This window comes from Cheilinus undulatus, linkage group 9 (genome assembly GCF_018320785.1).
Source record: "Cheilinus undulatus linkage group 9, ASM1832078v1, whole genome shotgun sequence".
Taxonomy (NCBI): Eukaryota; Metazoa; Chordata; class Actinopteri; order Labriformes; family Labridae; genus Cheilinus; species Cheilinus undulatus.
The window spans coordinates 23,223,286-23,248,129 of record NC_054873.1 but is presented as its reverse complement, the minus strand read 5'-3'; the positions used below and the strand labels follow the sequence as shown (position 1 = coordinate 23,248,129).

At 39.6% G+C, this 24,844-nt stretch overlaps 2 protein-coding genes across 2 annotated transcripts; both read left to right on the top strand.

Moving 5' to 3' along the window:
* The first annotated feature begins 332 nt into the window (after positions 1 to 332).
* Positions 333 to 16,634, top strand: sema7a (semaphorin 7A). The gene is made up of 14 exons (XM_041794907.1): positions 333 to 528; positions 740 to 879; positions 3,392 to 3,433; positions 3,523 to 3,618; positions 3,865 to 3,967; positions 4,160 to 4,270; positions 4,573 to 4,715; positions 7,271 to 7,449; positions 9,762 to 9,870; positions 10,363 to 10,558; positions 10,754 to 10,866; positions 12,057 to 12,205; positions 12,422 to 12,486; positions 12,592 to 16,634. Exons 1-14 carry the CDS (start codon positions 405 to 407, stop codon positions 13,035 to 13,037), a joined length of 2,016 nt encoding a protein of 671 aa, XP_041650841.1. The 5' UTR covers positions 333 to 404; the 3' UTR covers positions 13,038 to 16,634.
* Positions 16,635 to 20,365: 3,731 nt separating this feature from the next.
* On the top strand, positions 20,366 to 24,621 carry islr2 (immunoglobulin superfamily containing leucine-rich repeat 2). Its single transcript, XM_041794695.1, has 2 exons — positions 20,366 to 20,601; positions 21,307 to 24,621. The coding sequence occupies exon 2, from the start codon at positions 21,316 to 21,318 to the stop codon at positions 23,458 to 23,460; it is 2,145 nt and encodes a 714-aa protein (XP_041650629.1). The 5' UTR covers positions 20,366 to 20,601; positions 21,307 to 21,315; the 3' UTR covers positions 23,461 to 24,621.
* The last annotated feature ends 223 nt before the right edge of the window (positions 24,622 to 24,844 follow it).

Here is a 24,844-nt window from a genome sequence, read left to right as displayed (position 1 = left end):
GAACTGCTCTATAAAGAGCTACAGTATTTATTTTAACAAGCCGAGTACGTAAATAACCACCGTCATGTTTTTTTCCTAAGAGGAAGACCAAAATCTTGTTCAGGACCTGTGACGTCCCACACTACTCTCCGATCTACCGGTATTTATGTTGATTCTAATTTGTTGGACATTATGTAGGGTAAACCCTGGGGAGCTTAAGGGTGCCTCTGCCGAGAAAGACTTTCTTTACCCGGTGAGGCAAATCTACCTTGGAGATGATAGGACGTGAACGGCTCTGAGTGGATGAAAGGGCGGAGTCTTGAGGGCGAGGTAGCCACTGGTCTAAAACACAGACTCACAGTAATAAAGTGGGCAGTTTAAATGAGAGGTAGTCTAAAACAACCGCCCGCAATCAGAGGCGCAAAATGAAGCGATCCATCTTCACGTATATGTGGTTCGCTCAGGATTTTCAGCTCGTCCTCTGTGTCATTTTGAAGGACACTCCGATTCTCGGTGCTAAAAATAACAACCCTCGACTTTTGAGCAAAGGTAAACGTTCACCTGTTACTTTGCCTTTAGGATTTCCTTTATTGTTTAAAATGCATTTGATGTCTTGAATATGCGGTTGGAAAAACCATTTAGCGTTAATCCTGTCTTCAAATCCGCCGTTAACCCGCTTCAGTCTCAGTCTAGATTCCTGATTAGCAGAGTGCAGATACTGCAGGTGTAACAAATCATTTGGTTATCTTTCTTTCCACAGACAGCATCAGCGGTGGATTTGATTACGAAGTCTCCCAGAACCACAGCGTGTTTTACTATCAGGAGGACTATCAAGAGATGTACATTGGTGGCACTGACTTTGTGTTAAAACTCGATGTGGATGATTATCACATTATAGAGGTGGGTGTTTCTGAAGTTATATTTTTTTATGTGTTACCTTTTTAATGCATGTTGTTGCCTGATCTACACACACTTGCCTGTACAGTCAACTATATTTAAAGTTGTCTAATGTTTTATTGATGGGCTCTCAGCTTGGTGCCTGTGTGGTTTATAGAGTGGCTCTTGTGCGTCAGATGTGGTCGTAATTAGATGCTGTACTGTAGCAGATGGCCATCAAAGACCTATTGTTACACTGTCTGGGAGCACCCACTGAGAGAGATGCACTGTTACAGCCTGCTGATGGAGTTTCAAGTTGGGAGGAGTTGTCTGTTAACCTTCTGTCAGAAACATACATTGATTAGGGAGTTTCTGCAGTGAAAAATCAAAAATCTGATTGTACCCCAACTGGTCTTAAAAATATATTATTTTAAGAATAAATGAGTAGGCTTTTCACTCATATTTTAAAAGGTTGGAGGAAGTTTTGCAACATTATTCCTTTTCATATATTTGTAGTTTCATACTTACTTGAGCAAAAGGTGCATCAAAATTGGTCTTAAATGTAGAAATATTCAATTGATGTGCAAACTATTCTAGCAATGTGTTTTGAGTTTATATATATTTTTTAAGAATATGGAGGAACTGAGACTGTCTGATCATGGCAGATTTTACAATCATGGTTATTTTGACTGGTACTGAGATCATGATTATTCTAGACACTACTTTGTACATGGATTTCAAATTATGATATAAATTCATTGTGTTACTTTTAGAGGCAGCCAAAGTACATGACATGGCACCCTCTGCTCCTCACTTAAATCAAAGCGAGAGCTGTTTTGTTGGAGGGGCAGAGCACACACAGTGCTGTAGTGGTACCTCTTGATGACTGTCCTATGGATTTCTTAGTACTCACTGTGAACCTTTGCTCTTATTAAGTCTGTTTTGTGATCAATAAAAATCCACTCAAGGGAGCTTTAAGAAAAGCATTTAAAGTCCATGTAAAACAAATTCAGAAATTGGACTCTAAACACACTATACTGTAAGTTGAGTATAAGTTTTTTTTAGTTTTTTAGTCCCTTAGCATAATCCCCTTCCACTCAATCCTACTACAAAATAAAAGCACAGAGCACTTTATCACTTTTTTTAATATTCTTGCCTGATTTCTAGGTAAAAGTTTTAACAGTACAATCAGCAGTTTTTCTTTCTTTTTTTATTCAGATTTTTAAATCTGCAATTTTTAGTCTAGCTTCCCTTCAATTTGCAAGCGCATCTTACCTAGATGCCAGAATGTTAAGAATTTAAATTATTGTTTTTGAAACTTGACAGTGGACGTGGCACAGTCGATGGGCATGTTGAATGTGCTGCAGCCAGAGCAAAGATAACTGCTTAGTTTCTTGTGATTATTTTATGTATACAAAGCACTTTTTTTTTTAATCATTGAAATCTTGTTCTAGGGTTGATGATATGGTCTTCTGTTGTTTAACTTGTTTAACTTTCTTCTTGCTTTACAGGACTTTTTGTTATAAAATGAAATCTCTTTTCCAAGTGCTCTAAAGCAAAATTCAGCAGGGTAATAATCAAAATCAGAATTGAAAAACTGGTAAATAGATCTTTAATCCTGTGGTTCTCCACTGGTGGGTTGGGGCCCAAAGTGGGTCAGGAATGTGTGCTAACATTATGGCAAAAGTCTAAGATGTATGTAAGCCCTACATTAACATAGAGTACATCCATATATTTCATTAGAGTTCCTGTAAAGTGATATCCAAAGTTTGTGTCCTGACACACTAGATATGTTGGAATAAGGTTGCTGTAAACATATGAAAGCACTGAAATCTATGTGCGATTGTTTTTTTTTATTATTATTATTTAGACTGTTAGAAAGTTGTTCACCTCTTTCCTGGCTTGGTTTTATTTGAGCAGGGCAAAACCAAAGCCCATGACATCACCATTCAATGTGGAATTACCCTACCCCTAAGGCTACATTAACATAAAATAACAGAGCAGTTGGTTTATCCTGTCTCCTTGTTCAGCCATGTTTCGCTTTCCTTTAGGATACAAACTGCAGCATTTTTCATTACATTAATTTAAGTGGTTGAACATTTCTCATGAGATGGTAGCGGGTCCTTATGTCTGACCAGTTGAGAACCACTGATCTAGCCTGCTTCTAAGAGCCTCCATAGATCTGACCATACTGCACACATAGATCCTCTTGACTAGACAGATCTAATTTCTCTAATGGAGAGGAGCAGCTGAAACATTTGAGCAGCAGACATTATCTGAAGTGAAACAGGCTTTGTTTCAGAAAGTAGGCCGAAGGGAAAAATCTTGGGTGGCTTTCAGGTATTTCACTTTTATCTCCCACTCAGCTATTTCAAATATTATGAAGTTGCCTTAAAAAAACAAGAACATTGACATGAGCTTCAACTGTAACATTCTTCAGACATTTGAGAGCTCTGTTTTGATATTTAATATCTCATTTAAAGCTGAATTCAATTGAAACTTGTTCTGATTTTCTATAAATGATTTCCCCCTACAGAGGTATCCTCTGAAATTAACAGGACAACAGCCATGTGATGAGGTAAGTAAGTAGAGAAAAATGATCTTATGGATTGAATGAGTAGAGTCAGTCCTGAGGGATTACTTTTCAATGACACGCTCTTGTTTCAGGGCCTTTGTGAGAATGTCATCACTGTCATTGAAAAGTTTCAAGAGAGTCTCTTTGTCTGCGGGACAAACGGACACAGACCACAGTGCTGGAGGATTGTGAGTGCTTGTTTATATATCAGACTGTATGTTTCACATCTGCTCAACATACTGCAAGTCTGGTGTTTAGTTGATTTAACTGGCAGCAGCTAGCCAAAGCTGATTAAAGCGTGGAGCTTTGTGGTGAGACGACTGCACCTTTAAATTTTAATTAGCGTGCTGGGTGTCATTTTATTCGGGTGTTGTTTTTTTTCCATCCTAGTTATCTAGCTTCAATGACCACATTGTCCTGCTTTCTTTCCACAGTTTTCTTCAGTCAGCAATCAGTCTTATGATATAGTCGAGAGTTATGAGGGGACCGGCATCTCTCCGTTCTCGTACACACAGAACTATCTGTCCCTCACAGTAGGTATGTTAAACATCCCTTCTGTAGCTACAGTAAACAGTGTTTCTGTTGTTTCAACATGTAACTCTTGGCTGCAGGCTTATATAACTACATCCAGTCATGTGTAAGAGCAGAGTTGGCATGCCAGTGCATTAAAAAATTAAATAATTAAACATGTTTCGTCTGTTTCACGTGATGCCTCTGTGCTATATTTAGAGGAGGATCTATATTCAGCAGCGCCTTTGGATACAGATGGAAGTTCATTACATTTCAGGAGGAAGGCTGGACACAGGACTAATGTTTGGATGTATGATAACTGGGTCTCAGGTGGGTAAATAAATTGAGTTAATTGAACGTCTAAGATGAATATACAAAAAAACCCTGAAACAGGAAATCAGACATATTTTTGCATGCATGTGAATTGAGATTAGTATCCTTTAATGTAAATCATAGCTGTTTGTTTAAAAAAAAACTGTTCAGCCTTCATCTCATCTTGTTTTTTTTTTCACTTGGAGGCACTCTCATTATTGTTTTTGCCAAGCTCCTGCGTCATATATCATCCGCTGACACTGCTCTTTGCTGGGACTGGTAAAAAAAAGTTGGGTAAACATCGCTTATTCCTGTCACAGAGCCTACGTTTATTGCTGCATCCTGGGTGAGGCAGAAACAAGACCCTGACAACGAAAAGATTTACATCTTTTTCCGTGAGAAGAACTCCGATCAGAACCCAGAAGCTGACCCCTGGATATCGAGGGTGGCCAGGGTTTGTAAGGTACGCCCAGGTGTACATCGGAGTAGAGTTGGCTTGCTGCAGGGAAACTCTTATCTTACAGAATACCCAAGCAAATACAGATGAACTGCTTCAGCAAGCAAGGAAGGAAAGGGAGAACTTTAATGATCAACGGTAGAAAAATAACTAGTCTCAAGGTCTACTCAGTGGCTGATTAGGAGCTTTTTGTTCATATCTTCATCAGTAGAGGAAGTTCACCCAGCTGTAGAAAAGTGCTTTTACAATTTCCATCTGCTGATAAAGGGTTTTTCCATATTCATAAAAGCACTAAAAGATCTGCTAAATGAATTTTGAGCCAACAATATTTTTCCAATGGAAGTTTCTGAAGACAAATACAGACTCTGAAACTTCAAGTAGAATCAAATCAGCCGGACAGAGAAAGCTCTGTGCTCCAGTGTCCTTAAGACCACACTTTAAATAAGTTTCCATGCAGGGGTGGAAAGCAATTACATTTACTTAAAATAGCTGTAATGGAGTAGTGTTTTTGGGTACTTCCTCTGTTGATTACATAGTAGCACATAGTAGGAGAATGAGTCCACATCCCAAGACAGCTGTACACAGCCAAACTGGACTGTTGATATCTCAGGGTTTAACATTTCTGAGTTGATTTAAACTCCTTAAGTGTAATTTTAACTCCACTCTGAGTAAAATTGTTTTTTTTTTGTTTTTGTTTTTGTTTTTGTTTTGTTTTTTTATGTGAGACACATTTGCACCATGAGCGAAGTTATCCACTGAATTAGAGTTCCTGGCTGTGACTATAGGCAGTCCTTATGGATGCATAGTCCATATTCTTCATCACTATGAATTGCCTTGCTTTGAGGTTGACTCCCTGTTTGTTCTTATCAGAGGAAACCCACCTTGCCACAGATTTTCAAGAGTTTGTGAAATATTTAACACTCTCAAAGGAGTAGTGGCTGTACAGCTCCTCAGTTGCACTTCAGTACTTCAAGTAAACTTTGAATTAAATACTTTTTACTTTTACTTTAGTGGATTTATAGACCAGTACTTTTTCTTTTTCTTAAGTAAATTTAAACCAGAGTCACTGTACTTTAACTTCAGTTTAACAGTAGTGTACTTTTTCACCTCTGCTTTCATAAGTTCACACACAGTTGCTTTCTTCTTCTACTTCCTATTATAAAAACTCTAAAATTACAGGATACTCCAAAGGAGTTTAAAGCTCATGTGAGGAAAATCTAGTTATAGTTGATCTAGCGCCCCTTGTTCACAGAGATGATTCCTTTTGTTTCTTTATTAAGCATCTTGCTGATCTTTTCTGGTACATAGGGAGTTCTGCATTTTTGACTGCCTGTTGCCTTTCATGGTCTCTGTTTTTTCTTCAGGCAGAGCCCACAACCTCAATTTCAGTGAAGTCACTGTTTCCATGTTACAATGTTAACTTCTGCTTTTCTTGGGGTGACTTTTAGGTCTGTTTTAAATGGCTTTGTATGTTTAATATTCTCCTTTATTCAAGGAAATAACTTCAAGAAAATGTGAAAATAATGAGCCGGAATCAGCAGCATCTCTGGACCTGGAAAGGTTCCTGGTTAGCCATTGTTTTTGACAAAATTGGTACCTAAAGTCTAAATTGGTACCTGCTTTTGAAGTCTGAATGGTTGTTGAGGACAAAGCGACATTGAGAGGGCCAGTGTCCCGAAAGTTAACCTATTGTCAAACACTTTAGTACACTGGTTTTGTTTAGATAATGGGAGCTTCCCATTCAGAATACAGCATTAATGGACACTACAGTCAAAAGGATGTCTTTCTGTGAATATTCATTTGGAAAATATGAACAAAGACTTTTATGTCAACATGCTGAAAACCAGTTATCTGACACCTACTGCTGGCCAGCAGTTACAGCCAATAAAGTTAACTCTGTAGAGGTGGTCAGTCTTGAAGCTGATACTCTTGTTTGCTTCTGTAATTCATACAGAGGCATCAGTATTAATTTCAGTCTGTTAAATAGCCAGCTAAAAGCCCCCCGTAGGAGCTTTGATATTGAAGTCTTATAGAGCAGGGTAGGGGAGATTAAATGTCACCTGCTGTCAAACAAGTTCTGTTTAATGCTGACTTTACTCGTTCATGTTTTTTTGAATACAATAGTTAAGGTCTGCCAATATTTACAGTTGTAGAATTTAAATATTGGAAGAGTATATTGATATTCTCTGACCAAGGCTCAGGCTTTCATCATGGATCAAATCATAATAAAAACATGTTTACACTGTGCAAAAAACAAAATGATAAGTTGGCAGAGTGGCATTCAACAGTAATGTGAGAATGGTGCTATGCTTTGACCAAACATAAAGATGTTGAAAGTACTTATTATGCATGCAGCTGCAGCCCAGTGATCTTGAACAAGGCCTCTTTAGCCTCAAAAATAATCTTAACATTTTTTTGACATTTGTTTGAAACAAGATCAGCCCTGAATGTGCTTGTGTCCTGTTCCAAAAATCAAGGTCCTATCAAATAACCTTTAGCTAATCGATTTCAGTAAAATCTAGAGCGTCTCCCTGGTGTAAATAATCAATGTCCTCTTGCAGGTAGATGAAGGTGGATCAAAAAGATTCTTTCAGAACATGTGGACTTCATTCCTCAAGGCCCGGCTTGTCTGCGGGATTCCAGAGGAGTCTTTGTATTTCAACCGTCTCCAAGATATTTATGTGATGCATGCTGAAGACTGGCAAGACACCAGGGTCTATGCCCTTTTCACAAGCAGCTGGTGAGGCACTTTCTCTTCCTTTTATTCATTACTAAGCAACGAGATGAGCAACGCACCAACAGGGTGACACAAGGACGCTCTTACTTCAGATTGAAAGCTCAGCATTTTGAAATATTTTTAACCATGGAGACAAAATAACCCCAGCCTATAGGTTTTGTCTTACACATTGTGTTAAACAGTATGACACAGAAGTTAGCCTCTTCTATTTGTTTCCAGTTGACTCAATCAGACAGACAGTACATTTTATTTTGTATTGGAGGAAGATGCTCAAAAGATGCTTTTATTTAACCAAGGAGTAATTGACTCGCCAGTTACTCCTCGGTTAACATCTTTTGTTGTCAGTTGTGCACAGGGCACGCAGACTTAACCACAAGGCTATTTGAAAATTCCTCCTCAGTTCTCAGCTACTTGATCTACAATCTGCAGGCTCTAATCTGAAAAGCTAGAGTTTTCATAGGTCAGCAACCTTATCTCCAATGATAGGATGTGTGTCTGGCCTTTTTCCATCTGGAAGAGTCTGACTGTAGCTCTGTTCAATATGCAGTTGTAGTCTTTTATCCCTCTCTAACCTTGGAATTCCTTGATTCACTCCTTTCTCAGACAGCACCAATCAGGACAGAATAATCAGGAAAATGCACAAGATATCAGCCAAGGTTGTCCTTGGGAGAGTCCTTGTTCTCCAAAAACAATCCTGATTGGCTTGGCCTGTTACAAGGAGCTCTGCTAAATACGTTCTTACTTTTGTGTGAAGAATAGGAATGCACGATTTTGGGTTTTTGCAGATATGCAACATGCTGATATTTACAAACTTACTTAACAAAAAGACAAACTTCAGCCCTTAGAACACACTTAAAAGTTTAAGGGATCGCTGACATAGGTGTGTTGGTTCTGCCTAAAACTCTGCAAACGTATTCGGTACATATGGCTGATACTTATTGCTGATGCATTTGCAGAGGAAATAATTAACTTTGTAAGCTTATATCTGCCAATACCAGAATCATGCTGATAATATTGTGCACCTTTAATTAAAAGCATGGGGTTTTTAACTGCTGTCGCCTTGCAGCAAGAAGGTTCCTGGTTTGAATCCGGCCGTTCTCTGTAGTTTGCACATTCTCTCTGGGCTCTTCCCACAGTCCAAAGATATTCTCATTAGGCTGTTTAGTGACTCTAAATTGCTAATAGGTGCAAGTTTTAGCATGGCTGTTTGTCTGTCTCTTTATGTTGACCCTGTGGTTGAATGGTGACCAGTCCAGGGTTTACCCTACCTTTCGCCTAAGGGCAGGTGGGATCAGCTCCAACTTCCTTTGATGCCAGAAGTCAAAAGTTATAAAGCTAAAAGAAAAATGATGGAAATGAAAGCAGTAAGGGCAGAGAAATACTAAACTGAAGTTCAGAGATGCCAAGCATCGGTAGAACTGGCAGACACATTTTTATGTCACACTGGAAGTAGAACAATAGTTAATAGTGTAACAGCTGGCTCGCTACTGAAGATGTTGAACATTTCCTTGGTCTCATCTTAAAACCTTGTATCTCTAAAGACACTGGTCGTGGTCAGCATCTTTTTGACACTTTTTATTGCTTCATATTGGTTAAAACCCACTGACAGATGTATAGTGTGAATAATAGCACTGCTTTATGAAAACAACACAATAAAATCATGAAAAATTGAGATACAAGGTTTTGGCTTATGCCAGCAATTTGTTGGTTAGGGTTGAAAGTGTTACAAGTGTGAGAGAAACCTAAAAACCCGACTTACCATCAGAGTTACCATCACTAGTTTGCTTTGGACAAAGGCCATGCGGGGCTCAAACCTTGGTAGACAGGCAGATCAGATACACAAATCCAATCAAGTGCTAGGCAAAGAATCGCACAACATGGCTGTTCGTCAGACAGGCAGGATGTAAGCTGCAAAGACAGGTAAACAAGATCATTAAACACATGCAGATAAACTGATATATGATCACTGCTGGGTTAAGAGGAGAGACATGGAGCAGTGAAACTATGGTTGCAGATGGGTAAGTGATGGAAATAAAAGGAAAAGGGCAGGAAGGAGCTGTATAATTTGTAACAACAAGAAATAGTGTTTGAAAGAAATCCAAAGGCGGGAACTAAACAAATTTTAGGATCTGGCTGAGGTCATGGCAGTTTTTCACTTTGGGAGTACCACACCTCCATTTAGTAAAGTTTCCCAGCTGCAGCCAAAAATGTTCCAAAGAGAGCCAAGTGGACATGTTATCTCTTATTTCACCAAGGTTATTGCAATCACAAATTTCAGAGTTTATTTATGGTCATTTTAATTGTCTCTCTTCTAGGAATGCCACAGCAGTGTGTATCTACACTGTAGGAATGATTGAAGATACATTTGAGAACTCAGCTTTCAAAGGCTACAACAAAGACATCCCCACACCAAGGCCGGGGACGGTAAGGACTTGTTTTGTTGCTATGTCTGCACACAGACGTAACACTTCCCCTCAGGATTTTATTTTTGTTTCCCGCCCTCTGTTGCATGTATTGTGGTTCTGTATTTCAAATGACTTAAAAATAACTGTAGTTGAAAAAAGAACAGGCGTGTTACATAATATGGTGGACGGGGGAAAATATGCATCTGCATAGCTTATCCCCATCAAGTGTGATTCAGTGTTTCCATCTGTAGATTTTTTCATGAAGTCGATTTGGGTTCAGCCCTGTTGATGAGGAACAAAAAGGGGGCTCTAGACATGGCTTTGAGTTCATAAACAGTTTACCAGACTTGTTGTTGAGTGTCAAAATAAGACACAGCATGCTTTAGGTTTGTGTGCCTAAAAACATAAAACTGTTTAAAATAAGTATCCTGTAAATGTTCTGTTTATCCTCTTGTTTTCAGAATGCAAACTACTCTTATACAACAAAACTTTCCCTCTGTGTTTGTTTCAGTGTGTAAAAAACAGCCGAAGTCTACCGCTGGCCACTGTAAACATGGTGAAGGATTACCCAGAAATGAGTGACTGGGTCCACTCGGTGCATACTAAAGCTCCACTTTATATAAGCAACAACAACTACACAAAGATAGCTGTTGACAGAGTCAAAGGAGCAGACAAGCATATGCATAATATTCTTCTTCTAGCCACTGGTGAGTGAAGCCTGCAAAAATACGCCGTTGAACCTAAAGACACACTATTTGTACCTTGTGCGTTGCTGTTGTTCTAGCTTGTGACCCTGCATTGTCTGTAATCTCAACTGGGTTCAATGAGTTAAAAATAACGCCAACAGTATCACTCCCAAAATAACAACGTTCAACACTGTTGCTTGCTTGATGTTCCGACAGATTCTGGGAAGATCCATAAGGTGTTAGAGGCTGGGTCTGAACCTTTCATCATCTCTGAAACGCAAATCCCAAGCCATTCATCGATTCGATCAATGAAACTCGACTCCAAAAGGGTACAGCTCATTAAGACAGCATGTAGATGTTGTGCATTGCAGATTTGTGTGTCAGGAAGTCTCTATTCTTAAGTGAACTGCTACTTGTTTAAGTGAAGTTTATAGTTTTTACAGAAAAGGGCTCTTGTGAGTATTTCCATTGTAATGGGAAAATGGGAAAATTTCACCACTGATCACTAACCAAAAACATGCTATTTAAAAGTAGTTGTCCTCTCCTCTTAAGAGGAGGTCTGATAAAGCTTGAATTTTTACAAATCTGCATCATGACTTCAGCACACTTTATTCTCCTTAATTGTGAGAAAATTGCATTAAAATTAGTTCCATTTTTCAGGCTTGTATCGCTAAAAGCACAAGTAAAGCTTCTGTATTATGTGTACATTCTTTTGTGGACTTACCAGATAAATGGCTTCTCTGTGTATAAGAGAATTGACCGTCTTACATTCTAGACAAATGCCTCACAGAAAAAAAGTCTTTCCAGGAAGTGGTTTGATATAACTGCTGGCTTCACTGGAATTTTCAAGAAAATTTGACCTCTGTTTCCAGTGGTATATAGTATTATCAAACAATTGTTGTGATGATTATTGATGAGTCTAGACTGTTTATTGCCAAGTATTGATGAAAGACGACAAACGACAGATGTCCAATTGAGGTTTGCTGCAAGTCCTACAAGTCACATCATATCCCATATTAAAATACCAAATTAAACGGAAGAAAAACCTATGATCACAGCCTGGTTTAATCTAAAGGTTCTGGTCTCTAGCTCATATTGTTATAGGAACACACAATCTGGAGGGCCATCTTTTGTCATAATGGATTTGCTTGTATTTTATGAATTAGGGAGTGACTGATCTGATAACCAGATGGATGTGTTGTAGATTTTTGCCAGGAGGATAAAGGCCTGACTTTATTCTCATTTGTTTAAGCAAAAGTTAGTTTAAAACAGCATTTCCAATTTTGTGACAGCATAACTGGGATTTAAAACATCGCTGAGACCGCTCCATGCTTTATGAGAGCTTGTTGTATTATATGAGCTGTTTAGAGTTTGTTTTTTCTTGTGTATGTTTGCTACAGAAACATGTACATGATAATGTTGGTGTTTTAATGAACAGTTCATTACATTGTACTCTGTGGAATGGGAAATGTACTAATGCAGGTTTATATTGATATTATGTTTCTCTTTTTTTGTGCAGAAAAAGTTAGTCATAGGTTTTTCTGAGAAAATATTTGCTGTGGACCTCCAGAGGTGCCAGGAGTATAACAGGTCCTGTCAAGAGTGTGTCCTGGCCCGGGACCCTTATTGTGCCTGGACAAACACTGATGGATGCACCTCAAATGTGCAGTGAGTATGGACAGAGTTTTTTTTACAAAGACCATTTAGGAAATACGTTAAAAAGGCCCTTTTTCATATTACTGCATTTTACAGCACATAACTTAGGATAACAAGATACAGAGATGAGAAAGTGTTTAGAAACTACAAGCTTCCAAAAAAGGTTATTTTGAGAATTTCAAAGGTACACAAAAATGATTCAAAGGATGCTTTTATTTTTTGTCATAGAAGAGGAGTTCAAAATATCAAGACTGGGGAACCAAATGTGTGCCCTTCAGGCCCTTCAACAGAAGGTAGTTTCTTTGGACTCTTTTCTCATACTTTTCTCACTTGGCTCAGAACATACCAGTCTTATCTCTTTTATTTTCAACATTTTTTTTGTTTGTTTGTTTTTTTAGAAAAGAGACAAGTAATTCGGACCAAACGTGAGACACCTCCAGCATCACCAGCTGATCTACGGACAGACCACTCTGTCCCCCTGGGAGTCCCTTTCTATCTGTCCTGTCCTATAGACTCGTACCATGCTGACTACACCTGGGAGCACAACAAACAGATCAGCCCATGTCTGCAGATGCAGTCAAACTGTCTGCACCTTATCCCTTCTATGGAACATGATAGCTACGGCAGCTACGAGTGTGTTTCTGTAGAGAAAGAGTACCGCAAAGTGGTGAAAAATTATCAACTTGCAGAGCAAAAGATTGTTACAGAACAGAGCATTGTAGATACGAAGGAAAGTGATGACAGAAGCAATGTCCTGCTGAAAAGAAATTATGCTTCAACTTGTTTTCCACAATTGATTTGGATCACTCTTGCACAAGTTGTTGCAATGTTCAGGATTTTGTGATCTTTTACTCGTGCAGCACTAAAGCCACTCTAACACTGATAAAGCCAGCAGCTCAGAGGTTCCAGATGGAAAATTCTTCTGTTGAGCCTTAGCACTGTTTAGGAAGTGATCAAAGAGCTTTGTTTGGCAGAAGAGTTGAGGATTCAAGTTTTCTGGATAATGCTAAGATCAGGTTTATTTTGTAAAGAAGCCAGGATGGAAAGAGGTTGTTGTGATGGAGGGAGAAAGTAGTACGAAGTAGAGATAGTACAAATGTTCTGCAGGGCCATATATGAGTTGCTGGTAACATTTCATTGAGTAAGTACTGCTCTTCCTTTTGAGATAAGGGATAAAAGAAGAAAGTGTAAGAGGTTATCTGAAGAACTTCCTTTGAACAAGGGCGTATGAACACTTGGACCAAAGCACAGTGTTAAACGTTGTGATCATCTAGATAAAAAGCAGAAAGAGCAGTCCCAGTGGTCTGTTGGTAGTTGAGTGTGCACATGATGGACCCAAGTCTAAGCTCTTCGGTCTGTTAGAGGTCAGGGAAATACAGTTTTCCTGTGTTAACTTCCTCTGTGCCTGAGTCCTGATGGCAGATTATTTTTAACTGTTTAAGGAAGGGTGGAGGTAGCAGGACCCCCACTGGATTTCCCTGTTTTGTTCAACTTTCTGGTGACACAACAGCCAAATTCAGAGAGCTGTGTGAAAAATGTGCAATGAACAGGACTACTGTGTTAAATAATGAGCACTTTGTTCATTTACATGGGAAAGTGGCACAAAATAGCTTCACCATGTTCACTTTTATGAACAGTGATCTTGTTAGAGATTTGCTGCATTGTGAGCAGTTATCAGAGATAACCGGTACCCAGTATGCACCTGACATAGAACTGATTAGATACTGTTGTCGGTAGTTTTGACTACATCTGATGGAGCAAGTTCATTGGTGTAGTTAAACTACATGTTAATGTCACATTATAGTGCATGATAGAACAAAGGGAGGCAATATCAAAAGCAGAAAGCATAGAAAGCTTAGAGGACTTGCTCAGCAACATCCATTTAAGAGAAAATATACAGGTGCATGGCCATTAGTGGCCATGCATCCATTCATTTTAATTACTTCATTTTTCCAGGATAACAAGTAATTTCTGGTAATTCTCCTCAGGTCCTGGCTTTTTTATAATGTTTTTGCAATGTAACAGTGCTGTTTTCCCTGTTAAAAAAAATCCAGAAGTTAAGCAAAAAAAAAAACTAACAATAGGCTGGTCACTGAGATTGACCATGACATGCTATACTGCTATTACACATACAGACCAGGTAAACTAGAGTCCTGCGTGGGACTCTTTTCTTAATCCTGCTCCCTCTTGATTTCTGAAAAGTTACTGCCCGCTCCCGCAGCATGTGCCATCCACTCCCACATGCACCCGGTGTGTCAAATCCCACACGCACCCACATGGGTGGGTGTGTTTACAATGGGTGAATGAAGGAAGCCCATCCTTGTCTTGCATAAGGGTGCCACATATGGTTAAAAAAACACAGCTAGGAGTCTCAGACTGATGTTACTCCTGGCTATGGCTTAGTAATAGCAATGTCAAAGTAAGATTTACCGACCTTATTTACACACCATTTATCATCATTCATCTTAAAGTCATACAGAGGTGAAATTCTTTCCTGATCTCACGAAAGCTTGTGTGTCATAGAAACTAAAGCGCACTTCCATCAGCTCTCACAGACAGTTGGCTAATCTTTATTTATGCCATAATATTACCACCCTCATCAGAAGATGCTTAATACAACAAAAAACACCCCCCAAACAACTGCATAATAACTCAGTGTCTCTGCGGGCTGGTGCATATTTACCAAGATAATCACACAGCCCACCTGCCATGTGATGCTGGCTACACGGAAACAGACCCATATTCAAACATTTTTACGCAGCACCAGTGACTACAGCTAACAAAACTGAAATTAAACTGTGATTTGTCAGGGAATGATTCTAACAACAACGTGTGACACATCTCCTATTTCATCTTGTTTAATATGAGCACAGAGAAGCGCCTTACAGAGACCTTACTTTGAGAATGGAGCAGGTGAATCCTTTCATCTAAATCTGTATCATGTGGGTGTATTTCAACAAAGTCCAGCTGTTTTCCAGCTTTGTCACATCCTCCTACCAGCTCATAGCAAATGGAACGTATTCAACTCGCGTGTGACGTCATTCCCAGCTTCGACTTCTGCAGCAAATAGAACACAGCAGAAATCCCTGAATGATTTTATAGAAAATCTGCACATATTTACAATTTTTATTGCATTTGTTTCAAACCAGTACACCCAAGGAGTCTGACACTTGGAGCAACAATGTGGCCTGCAAATCGAGACAGACAGACAGACAGACTCGGCACCAATTATAGTAGTAAGATTATATCACATTTCTTACTTTGTTTCAAACTTTTTCTAGGGACATCTGACAGATTAGTCAACATCTTGAGACACTAATTATTCATTATCAAAGAAAATATTGTAAATAAAATGTATGGATGCATATCTACTTAGGGCTTCTATAAAAACCAAATTGATGATGCCTTTCTTATTAAAAAACAAAGCTAAGTTTGCTAACACTGGCAAAGATGTTGGAACCAAAATATTCTTGCAGCGCACATCACATGTAGTTTCAACTTTTATTTGCACAAAAGACCCCATTTTTCCTCTGAAACAGCTTCATAGTTTTGCATTAACAAGTAACGAAGCTTGATGTTTAATGTTATTTTTATTTGATACTGTGTTCATGGTTTATTTATTGTAAGATATGTTTCATACTTTATATTTTTGTACTTAAAAGCAGTATTTGTCCCTATAATTAAAAAAGTTGTATATTTTTGCATTTTGCTTGGTTGACATTGTCACTTAAAGAATTTAAGTTAACATGAAATTCTTAACAATAAAAAGGAAAATTTTACTAAAGCTGGAAATTCATCACATTTTTGGTCACAAGGAGTCGTAGTTATACCTCTGAGAGGTAGGACTGGATATTTCCTCTTCTTTACTAGGTCATGTGTTTAGAAAATGGCACTGAGTGCATGGTGTGCTCCAATCAGGTCTACAGATGACACTTTAAGGACCTTTACTGTAATCTGACTTATTCCGGGATCTGCTAATTACTGCAAAGTAAGAACATCGTGTTTACACTATGGCACTCCCGACCTAACACCACCTCACTCTCTATCTTTGGCCGCTGCTTTACAAGCGCTTAGAGGGAAATCCTGGATTCCCATCAGATCTTCCATAAGATTAAGAAAATCTCTCCTTATGTTTCATCCTAGACTCAAAATGAACAGTCACATTGAAGTTTCACATCTGCACAGCACAGTCATCCTAGTGTGGTAACTCCTCATCTATCACCACTGCCTCCACTCTCAAAGGAGTGTAGGCTGTGGTCAGCAACAGCTAGATATGAAATGTATGGAGAGAAATAGCCACATATCTTACCTTGTTTCCATTTGTTGTTATAACACAGAATTACACCATAAATTTTGTTTTCCCTGCAGTTAATGACTACACCGTCTCTCCTGCTGCAGTGTTAGTAGTGTCAGATCACTTTAATGAAAATCAGTGACTCTGGTTTAAGCCGGAGCTGACATGATGACCTCACAGCCAGAGATCCCTGCGCTTATGTCTCAGTCTGAAATGAAGAGTTTTTGCAGCTTCGTTTGTTACTCATAGTTTAGGTGGAGATGTATAATGTGTTATTGTGGGATCTGTGACTCTTTATGAGTCATGATGAACCACCCTCTATTATTAAAACCAGACCCTCTATGCTCATTCTGTAGGAAAATCCACATACTGTATGTTTCACATGGTCATTTCATGACACCATGAAAAAGCATAGACTGATCCTGAATTATATGCAGAGCTTCTAAGTATCACTTGCAGTATCCTCTTGACTATCAGCTGTTCTGTGTTTGGGTGGTGCCTCTCTGCATTCTAAACTGTGATATGGTGACCATGACAGCTGCTGTGTACACACTAGAATGAAGAGACCTTGATCCCTAGAGACATTGGGCGACAGTTTATAGCTCCAGGTTTCCTGTTGAGCCTCTTTAGAGGGAACACTCATTATGAGAAAGCCAGCGCACAGGAAATTATGGAACAACAACACACACAAACAAAAAGTCACTTTATGATTTTCTAAAGAACCCAGTCATTTGATTACTAAACCCAACCCTGGGTCTGTTTGTAGTACCGGTCTAGTTCAGCAAGAGTTCACTGTTGGCTAAAAAGTTCACAACATAAACTTTACTATTAAACCTAAACTGAGTTTAAGCACAAGTTGATACCTTGACTGTGAAACAAGTCTCAGTGTGTAATTAAACTCTAAATGCCAAACCTATTTGCTGCAAAGCTTTCTTCTACAATCATTACTATATTTAAGCCAGCTTCATAAAAAGATCAATTTCTTACTTTTATAATAATTCACATTTAGCTAAATCTTTCAGTCACAGCCAGGCACAGAAATAAACACTGATGCTTTTTTGCCTGTTTTGAACATTCTTTAGCCAGGAAAAACTTGTTGGAAAAAAAAATATGATAGGAGTGTCCTAGCCTAAGTGGACAATGGTAGAAAATTAAATTAAAGGTCACATGTTTCACCCATTTAAGACAAATTTGTCTTGGTCTCAGAGGTCCCCAAAACATGCCTGTAAACTTTTTTTAATCTTTTGCTGAAAATAAAAACACATCACTCCAGTATTGTATTTTTGCACGCCTAGAAAGTTTCAGCCCTGCTCAGAACAAGCTATTTTTGCATCTGTGGCTTTAATGTTAGTGAGCTGTCTGACTCCACCCCTCTCAGGTGGCTACCTGGGGGTGGTGCTAACTCCCCTCATGACATCATGAGGGGAAAATCTGAGAATGGCTTGTTTCAGCACACATTTTCTTAAAGGTGGTGGGGGGTCTGATTCTTTGGGGGATTGTGGACAGACCAGAGGCAAATATTTTTGCTAGAAAAGCCTGAAAAAGTGTACTTTGCATAATATGTGACCTTTAAAACATGCACATCCCTAAGTGAATTGTTTCCTAACCCTTGGGTGGATGCCAAAGATCTCAAAGGGGTAAGGCGCGGTCTGCTCTGAGGTTGTCAAATTTAGATATGCTTGAAGTGACTAAAATAATGATAAAACACTTATTAAATAGGTATGTTTGCAAGAAGCATATGTGTAGGCTTATTTCCGAGGGGTTTTGTGAATGAAACTTAAAATCTGAGTTGATTTTAACAGCAATGTATCATTTTTTTCCCCAGGTGGTTCTTGAAAAGGCTCAGCTTTTCTTAGAAAAAAATAAAGGGGGCTCTTAGAAAAAGGGGTCAGGTACCACTGCCTTAGTGGTTGCTGGATCCAAAACGAACAACCATAAACATCTTCACCCAGATGTGTTCTTTAAAACCACCTTAAAATCAGCCAATAAGCAATTCCTTAATTTTCAGGTCATATTATTTGGTCATGAGGTCCCCTCCTTCCTGATTCCTCATTATCAGTGAGTCTGTGTAACAGTCATTGTGAAGGTGAAATTACTACACTTAGAAAACACCCTTAATGGGTCACGAACTTTACTAAAAAAACATTGTTGGGTTTGGCACACCAGGAATAACAAAAATATCAAGATTTAGAGATCAATCAAAGCAAATATTGACTCAATGTCCTGCTACACTTTGTCCACAAGATGTCAGTGCAGTATCAGATTTATTGATGTAATTACCCTGAAAAAGGTTCATCTTTCAACCAAACCATTAAAAAAGGTACAACATTTTATGTGGTGTTTAAGATTACATAATTTGACCAGATTATCAAAGGACCTAAACTGTTTCCTTTTTACTCAACCTCACTCATTTTAAAATACTGGGCAGTCTCTCATCCTCATCTCTTTATTGATTTAAATATCCGTGATCAATCATTATAAAACACTTTTTAAAGATCAAGAGGAAAGCGACTTTATATTGCAAATAACATTTTTATTGTGGTTTTTCAACACAGCTTCATGTGTTGCCAACTCTCTATATACAGCTTCTACATACATTAAGTGACATGAAAGGCACACACGTATGTAACAATAGTAAATATGAAACTTAAGGAACATTTAAATGTTATAAAATATGTAACAGTGAAAAAGTGTAGTGTTACTATATGTATTTTGGACAAACAGACACTTTTAAAGTGTTACATATAACGCTTCATGAATTAAATTAACACTGTTAATTTTGCTGTGTATTTTACTTCATTAGCCTATAGAGGTGGGACTTTACCTGAGCAACCTGGCTGAGAGCTATTCTCTTGTTGGTCTTGTCAATAAGGAAGGATAATGTTTTATTGTACAACTCCTGAGCTACTTAGTACTAAAAGTAAACTTAAAATTGAATACTTTTTACTATTACTTGAGTAGATCTATAGACCTGTAATTTTACTTCTACTTAAGTAAATTTTAACCAGAGGAATTGTACTTTAACATGAGTACAATGGTTGTGTACTTTTTCCACCTCTAGCTAAAACGAGTGGTCCCTTCTGTGGCAGAGTTAAAGACATGGCGTTCATACTTGAGTTAACCAGAAGAGGGCAGTATTGGAGTAGGAAAAAGTATCACTAAATTATCACGCTTGATCCATGTGACACAGACATTTAAGGAATACAAAGGCAAATAGTGCTAGTTTAAATGTAAGACAAACGTGAAGTAGTTGTCGGCTGTAGTCTTTGAAATATAAAAAATGTCGAGAAAGACGGTACAACGGGCTTTTACAAGTTTAAAAAAATCTAAGGAGATTATTTAAAACAAATTGATCATTTATCTTGAACTATTTCCGTTCTCTTCCTCCTAGCCTGTATTTCCGTGAAAAATATTAGCCTATTTGCTAAGCTAATAGTAAATCCCATCAAGCAGCGGTGTCGAATTTAAAAAGGCATCAAATAGCTTAATCTGAATGAACCAAAGGTTTCCTTTGTTTGACTCCTTTTGTCACTCTTTTTTTCTCCTTTGCTTGTTTGTTTTCCGTCGAAATAATATTCGCTATTTCACCGCAGTGCTGGAGTATCACCACTAAAGTTAAATAGTAATTTTGTTTGTGAACTCCCGTTTTTATTTAAAGACAAAAGGCTAAAGCTAACCCGAACCAGGTCAAAGATTAGGCTGGGGTCGGGGGGCATAAATTAAACATCGCATCCTAAATTATGAATTTTCTTTGAGGGTGGAGGACCCGGAGCTTCTGTATCTTTAATAGTGAGGAGGAGAGAGATGGGAGAGGCTGCGCGTTCACGGGTTCCTTTTCTCGCTCCGTGGCGACGGGGACGCGCAGTGGATCCCACAGCACGGGCTGGAGAGAGAAAACGCGCCTTCGGACTGCAGGAGCGTCTCACCGGGTAAAAAAAAATGATCCCTCCGCCCTTCATCCGCGCTGCAGCCCTCGATGTGTGCAAAAGTCATGTGAAAGGATCCAAAACATTCGAGGAATCGAGTTTTTTCCTGCATTAAACTTGTTTTTGAGGATTGTAAACTCCGACTGTGATTTTAAAAAGACACAAGAATTGAAGTTGACAGCAGACAGGTAAGACAATTTTGTAATTAATAAGTCAATTATGGTTAGAATGGTGAAAAAATGAATCATTTAACGTTATCTTTATAAGAGGTTTGGAGGGAAATTATCACCCCTTAGGTCAATTGAAACTGTATCACAAGGGCATCGGTACAGGAGTGCAGAAAGCAATGCCAACGTGAGACTAATAATAAAAATGTTGCACTTTAGATCTTGCTGAGAATAAAATGTTCGCATGTAGCTCCAAAAATCAGAGGTTTCAGCACTAGAGACAGCGCCTGTTTTTACGCACCGGACTGTGGAGACGCGCGCTCGCTGCACAGCAGAGACCCACCGACCCTGAAATTACTGACTCACATACCTCTATATAAGCTTTTGTAAAGTGTGTAAATGTGCAAAACTGCTAAAGAAAGTGAGTCATGTTGAGGCTGGCCATCAGTGCTTTGCACGTGGAGGTTTAAATCATGATATAGGGCAGCAGCACTACGTCTTGTTTTTGTTTGATTTTGTGTCTTTTAAGCATTTTTGAGTTGTGTTTAATAGCATGAATGCACCTTTAAACAATACAAGCATTTCAGTGATAATATATCTAAACTGGTATAAGATGTAAAAGCTTCCACAGTACATTTCCGCCACTGTAATGGACATAATGGATGCAATATGAGTGTCTGTTGTGATTGCAACCTTTGCCTGATGTCTGTTTATTGCCTCTTACAGGTGCAGAAAATGGCTGGACAGCTCCTGCAGCTCCTCGCCTTGTGGATTTGTATGATTGGCATTGTTCAGAGCTGTCCTGAGCTCTGCAGCTGCCAGGACAAATTTGCCCACCAGTTTGCTGACTGTGCTTACAAAGACCTGCTGGTGGTACCTGTGGGCCTCCCCTCCAATGTGACCACTGTGAGCCTTTCTGCCAACAAGATCAAATTACTGAAGAGCAAAAGCTTCGTCAACATCACCCAGGTCACCTCTCTCTGGCTGGCTCACAATGAGATCGTCACTATTGAGACGGACACCTTGGCCCCTCTGATCCAGCTCCGAAACCTGGATATCAGCTACAACAAAATTGTGAACTTTCCCTGGGAGGATCTGCACAACCTCACAGCCCTGCAGCTCCTGAAAATGAACAACAATGAGATGATAAATCTTCCAAAGGATGCATTCGCCACGCTCAAAGACCTCAGGTCGCTGCGAATAAACAACAATAAATTCACCACCATTGTGCAGGGGACATTCAGTGCTCTCTCCTCCATGTCTCACCTTCAGATCTTTAACAACCCTTTCTCCTGCTCCTGCAGCCTGGAGTGGCTGAGGGACTGGATCGCAACCACTAAGATCTCTGTCCCTGAGCCAAACTCCATTGTATGTGATTCTCCTGAGCACCTGAGAGGCACACAGGTTACAAATATCCCCCAACTGGTGTGCACGGCCCCTTCTGTCACAATAACGTCCCAGCCTGACATTGAGAACACTGAGCTGTATGAGGGATTCATGGTAGTGTTAAATTGTGAGACAACAGGAAGCCCTAAACCTCAGGTCAGCTGGGAGATCACTGCAGGGAATCAGGACTACCTTTTCCCTCTGCCCTCTGATGGAGTGATAAATGATGCACCAATTAATGACAAAACAACCAACACTCAATTTCTCGTCTTTCGGAACGGCTCCATCATCATCCCTCGGCTGAGTAAAAGGGAGGATGGAAACTACAGCTGCACTGCGGTGAATGATTTAGGCAAGACTGAGAGCAGCGTTAGGGTGTCTATGGCAGCCAGCCAGAAACATGCCATTGACCAAATCCCTGCTTCTACACCAGACAAGACCCGCCCTTCAATTAAAAAGCCCTCAGACCCAAAGACCTCCAAAAACAATGTGATCAACAGGAGCAAGACTGAAGAGAGGACAAAGGTCACTCCTGAAGAATCATCAGACAAAAGTGTAGACCCAGAGAAGAACGGTGGGTTTCCAAAAGGCCCCACTTTTGCAAGCAAGTGTGGAGTGAGAGACAGCAGTGAGTACATCTCAAACCACGCCTTTAACTTGAGCCTGGATGACCTGAAGCAGTACACTTTTGATTTTGGGGTTATCGCACTAGAAGTGTCAGAGACAGAGGCCAAAGTACAGCTGAATCCACTGCAGCTGCCCAGCAGTAAATCTAACCTGCATCTGAGTCAAAATGAAAACCAGGAAATGGTGATTCAAGAGCCCATGGGTCTGTACCAGTCATCAAACAGTAAAACCACATTAGACATGCTCTACCTCTGTGTGAATACAGGAAAAGGACACTCTGTGGTGCAGTGGTCCAACATAGAGGAGGGGGTTAATGCCTACAGGTTCCATGGTTTACAGCCAGGCACCAATTACACCCTCTGCCTCACTTATGGGGGGCAGGACTGTCAGGTGCAAGTAGTTTTCACAACCAGGAAGAAGATCCCCTCCCTCCTCATCATCGTAGTGGTCAGCATTTTCCTCCTGGGTTTGGCCACCGTCCCCTTACTGGGAGCCACCTGCTGCCACCTGCTCTACAAATACCAGGGGAAGACCTACAAGCTCATCATGAGGGCTCAGAACCCGGATCAGATGGAGAAACAAATGACTGAGTTTGATCGCAGGGCGTCTTTTGTGGAGTCTGAAAAAACCTTCAACCCAAGTGAGGGGGAGGGGGAGGCCGAGAGAGAGGGAGAGGAGGGAGACGGTGAGGAGGAGGGGGAGGCAGAAGGAAGCGTGGTGACAGAGTCCATCCCCGGATCGTCATCCAAAACCAACCCGGAGGAGTTCGAGGTGGGCTCGGAGTACAGTGACAGGTTACCGCTGGGCGCGGAGGCGGTCAACATCTCCGAGGAGATCAACGGGAACTACAAGCAGCCGAGCCGCTGAGATCAACCCAAGTCTGCGAGGAGATTGTACAATATTTTATTTTTTACGTAGCCTACATTCAAGCAGGTAATTCACCCACCATTACTACACGTGAAGGGTTCAAATCAAAGTGTATCTTCAATTTCTTTTTTTACCTCAGACCGTCAATCACTTGAGATTGTGACTTAATTCGTGTGACATCTGTAGTCTTCTGTAAGGTTTAAAAAGCGACATAAAGTTTACAGCGCGAGCACACTTTTATTTACAGTTTATGAGACCTCAAAGTGACCTAAGAGCAGCAACTTGTTTACAGCACAGGCGCGGATGGGCACAGAGAGGCGCCAAAAAGTAGTGCGCGAACGCGGAGCTCTCCAGGGTACCGCGTGAGTTTAAAACTGTTATGCTAAAGAAATCAATAACTGTTTTCATGAGCACAAGAAGGGATTAATAAAATGTGCCAAATGTTAAAAAGCAATTTTAAACACAGTAACATCCAGGGATGACTGCTCTTTTAATTTTTGTGCTTTTTTCAGGGATAAAAGAAAAATTAAACTTTTGAGGCTATTTCTCAGGCTTGCTTCGACTGTTTGGAGCTAGAGTCGCTTCATAAAAGACGGATTTTGATACAATAATTAGTCGAAATGTAGAAATTAGGTGTTATTGCGCCTCACCTGCCCGCCGTGTTATGCTTCCTAAATGGAAATTTCACTCTCACTTGTGTCGTGCTCGATAGGAAATTCCAGATAATTTACCAACAAAAATGTGGTTTGACGTAACGTAAGGCTTTAAAAATATGCGACTTAAACCTCTTTTATCGACGGGTGCTGCCTACAGCCTACTACTCTCGCTTTTTACAATGTTCATGGCATGTCACACGTATTTCCTTGTGTGGTTTTTCTTAGTGTAGTCTATAGAGGACTGTAGTTGTTACTGTCAACGTGATGTAATGCCATGTGAAATGAAATTATTCGCTTTTTTTAATGACGGTAATTTTCTATGAAGCTTTAACAAAAAGGGCGCGTCCGAGTGTCCGGCTTCACTGTCTTCTGATGTAATCTGATGCATATGGTGAGTTTTTTGTGAACTGTTGTATAACGAATCAAAAAAAGCACCCGTGACCTTTCCAGGATTTTTTTTATATTATTTTATGTACGTGGAATTAATAAAACATTACAATTCAAACGTCTTTTCCTGTGTTTTGTTTTTCATTGACCGTTAGGTTAGGGTTTAATTTTAAAAGAAAAAACCCTAAATAATTCTGCTACATTATTTTTTTCTGTTGACAAAATCGAACAAATGGCGTCAAACAGGATTTGATAGCACTAGCAAGGAGCTATAATAAAAGACTGACGTGTGTGGTCAATTTTTAATGCATTTTATGATAGCAGCCTCAATCGTTGCATTC

What these genes read in the sequence shown, in the direction of transcription:
- islr2 (XM_041794695.1), top strand. Translation starts at nt 21,316, where the DNA reads ATGGCTGGACAGCTCCTGCAGCTCCTCGCCTTGTGGATTTGTATGATT.
- sema7a (XM_041794907.1), top strand. Translation starts at nt 405, where the DNA reads ATGAAGCGATCCATCTTCACGTATATGTGGTTCGCTCAGGATTTTCAG. An exon ending in CCCTCGACTTTTGAGCAAAG is followed by an intron (nt 529 to 739) that starts GTAAACGTTCAC and finishes TTCTTTCCACAG; the next exon opens with ACAGCATCAGCGGTGGATTT. An exon ending in TATTCTTCTTCTAGCCACTG is followed by an intron (nt 10,559 to 10,753) that starts GTGAGTGAAGCC and finishes ATGTTCCGACAG; the next exon opens with ATTCTGGGAAGATCCATAAG.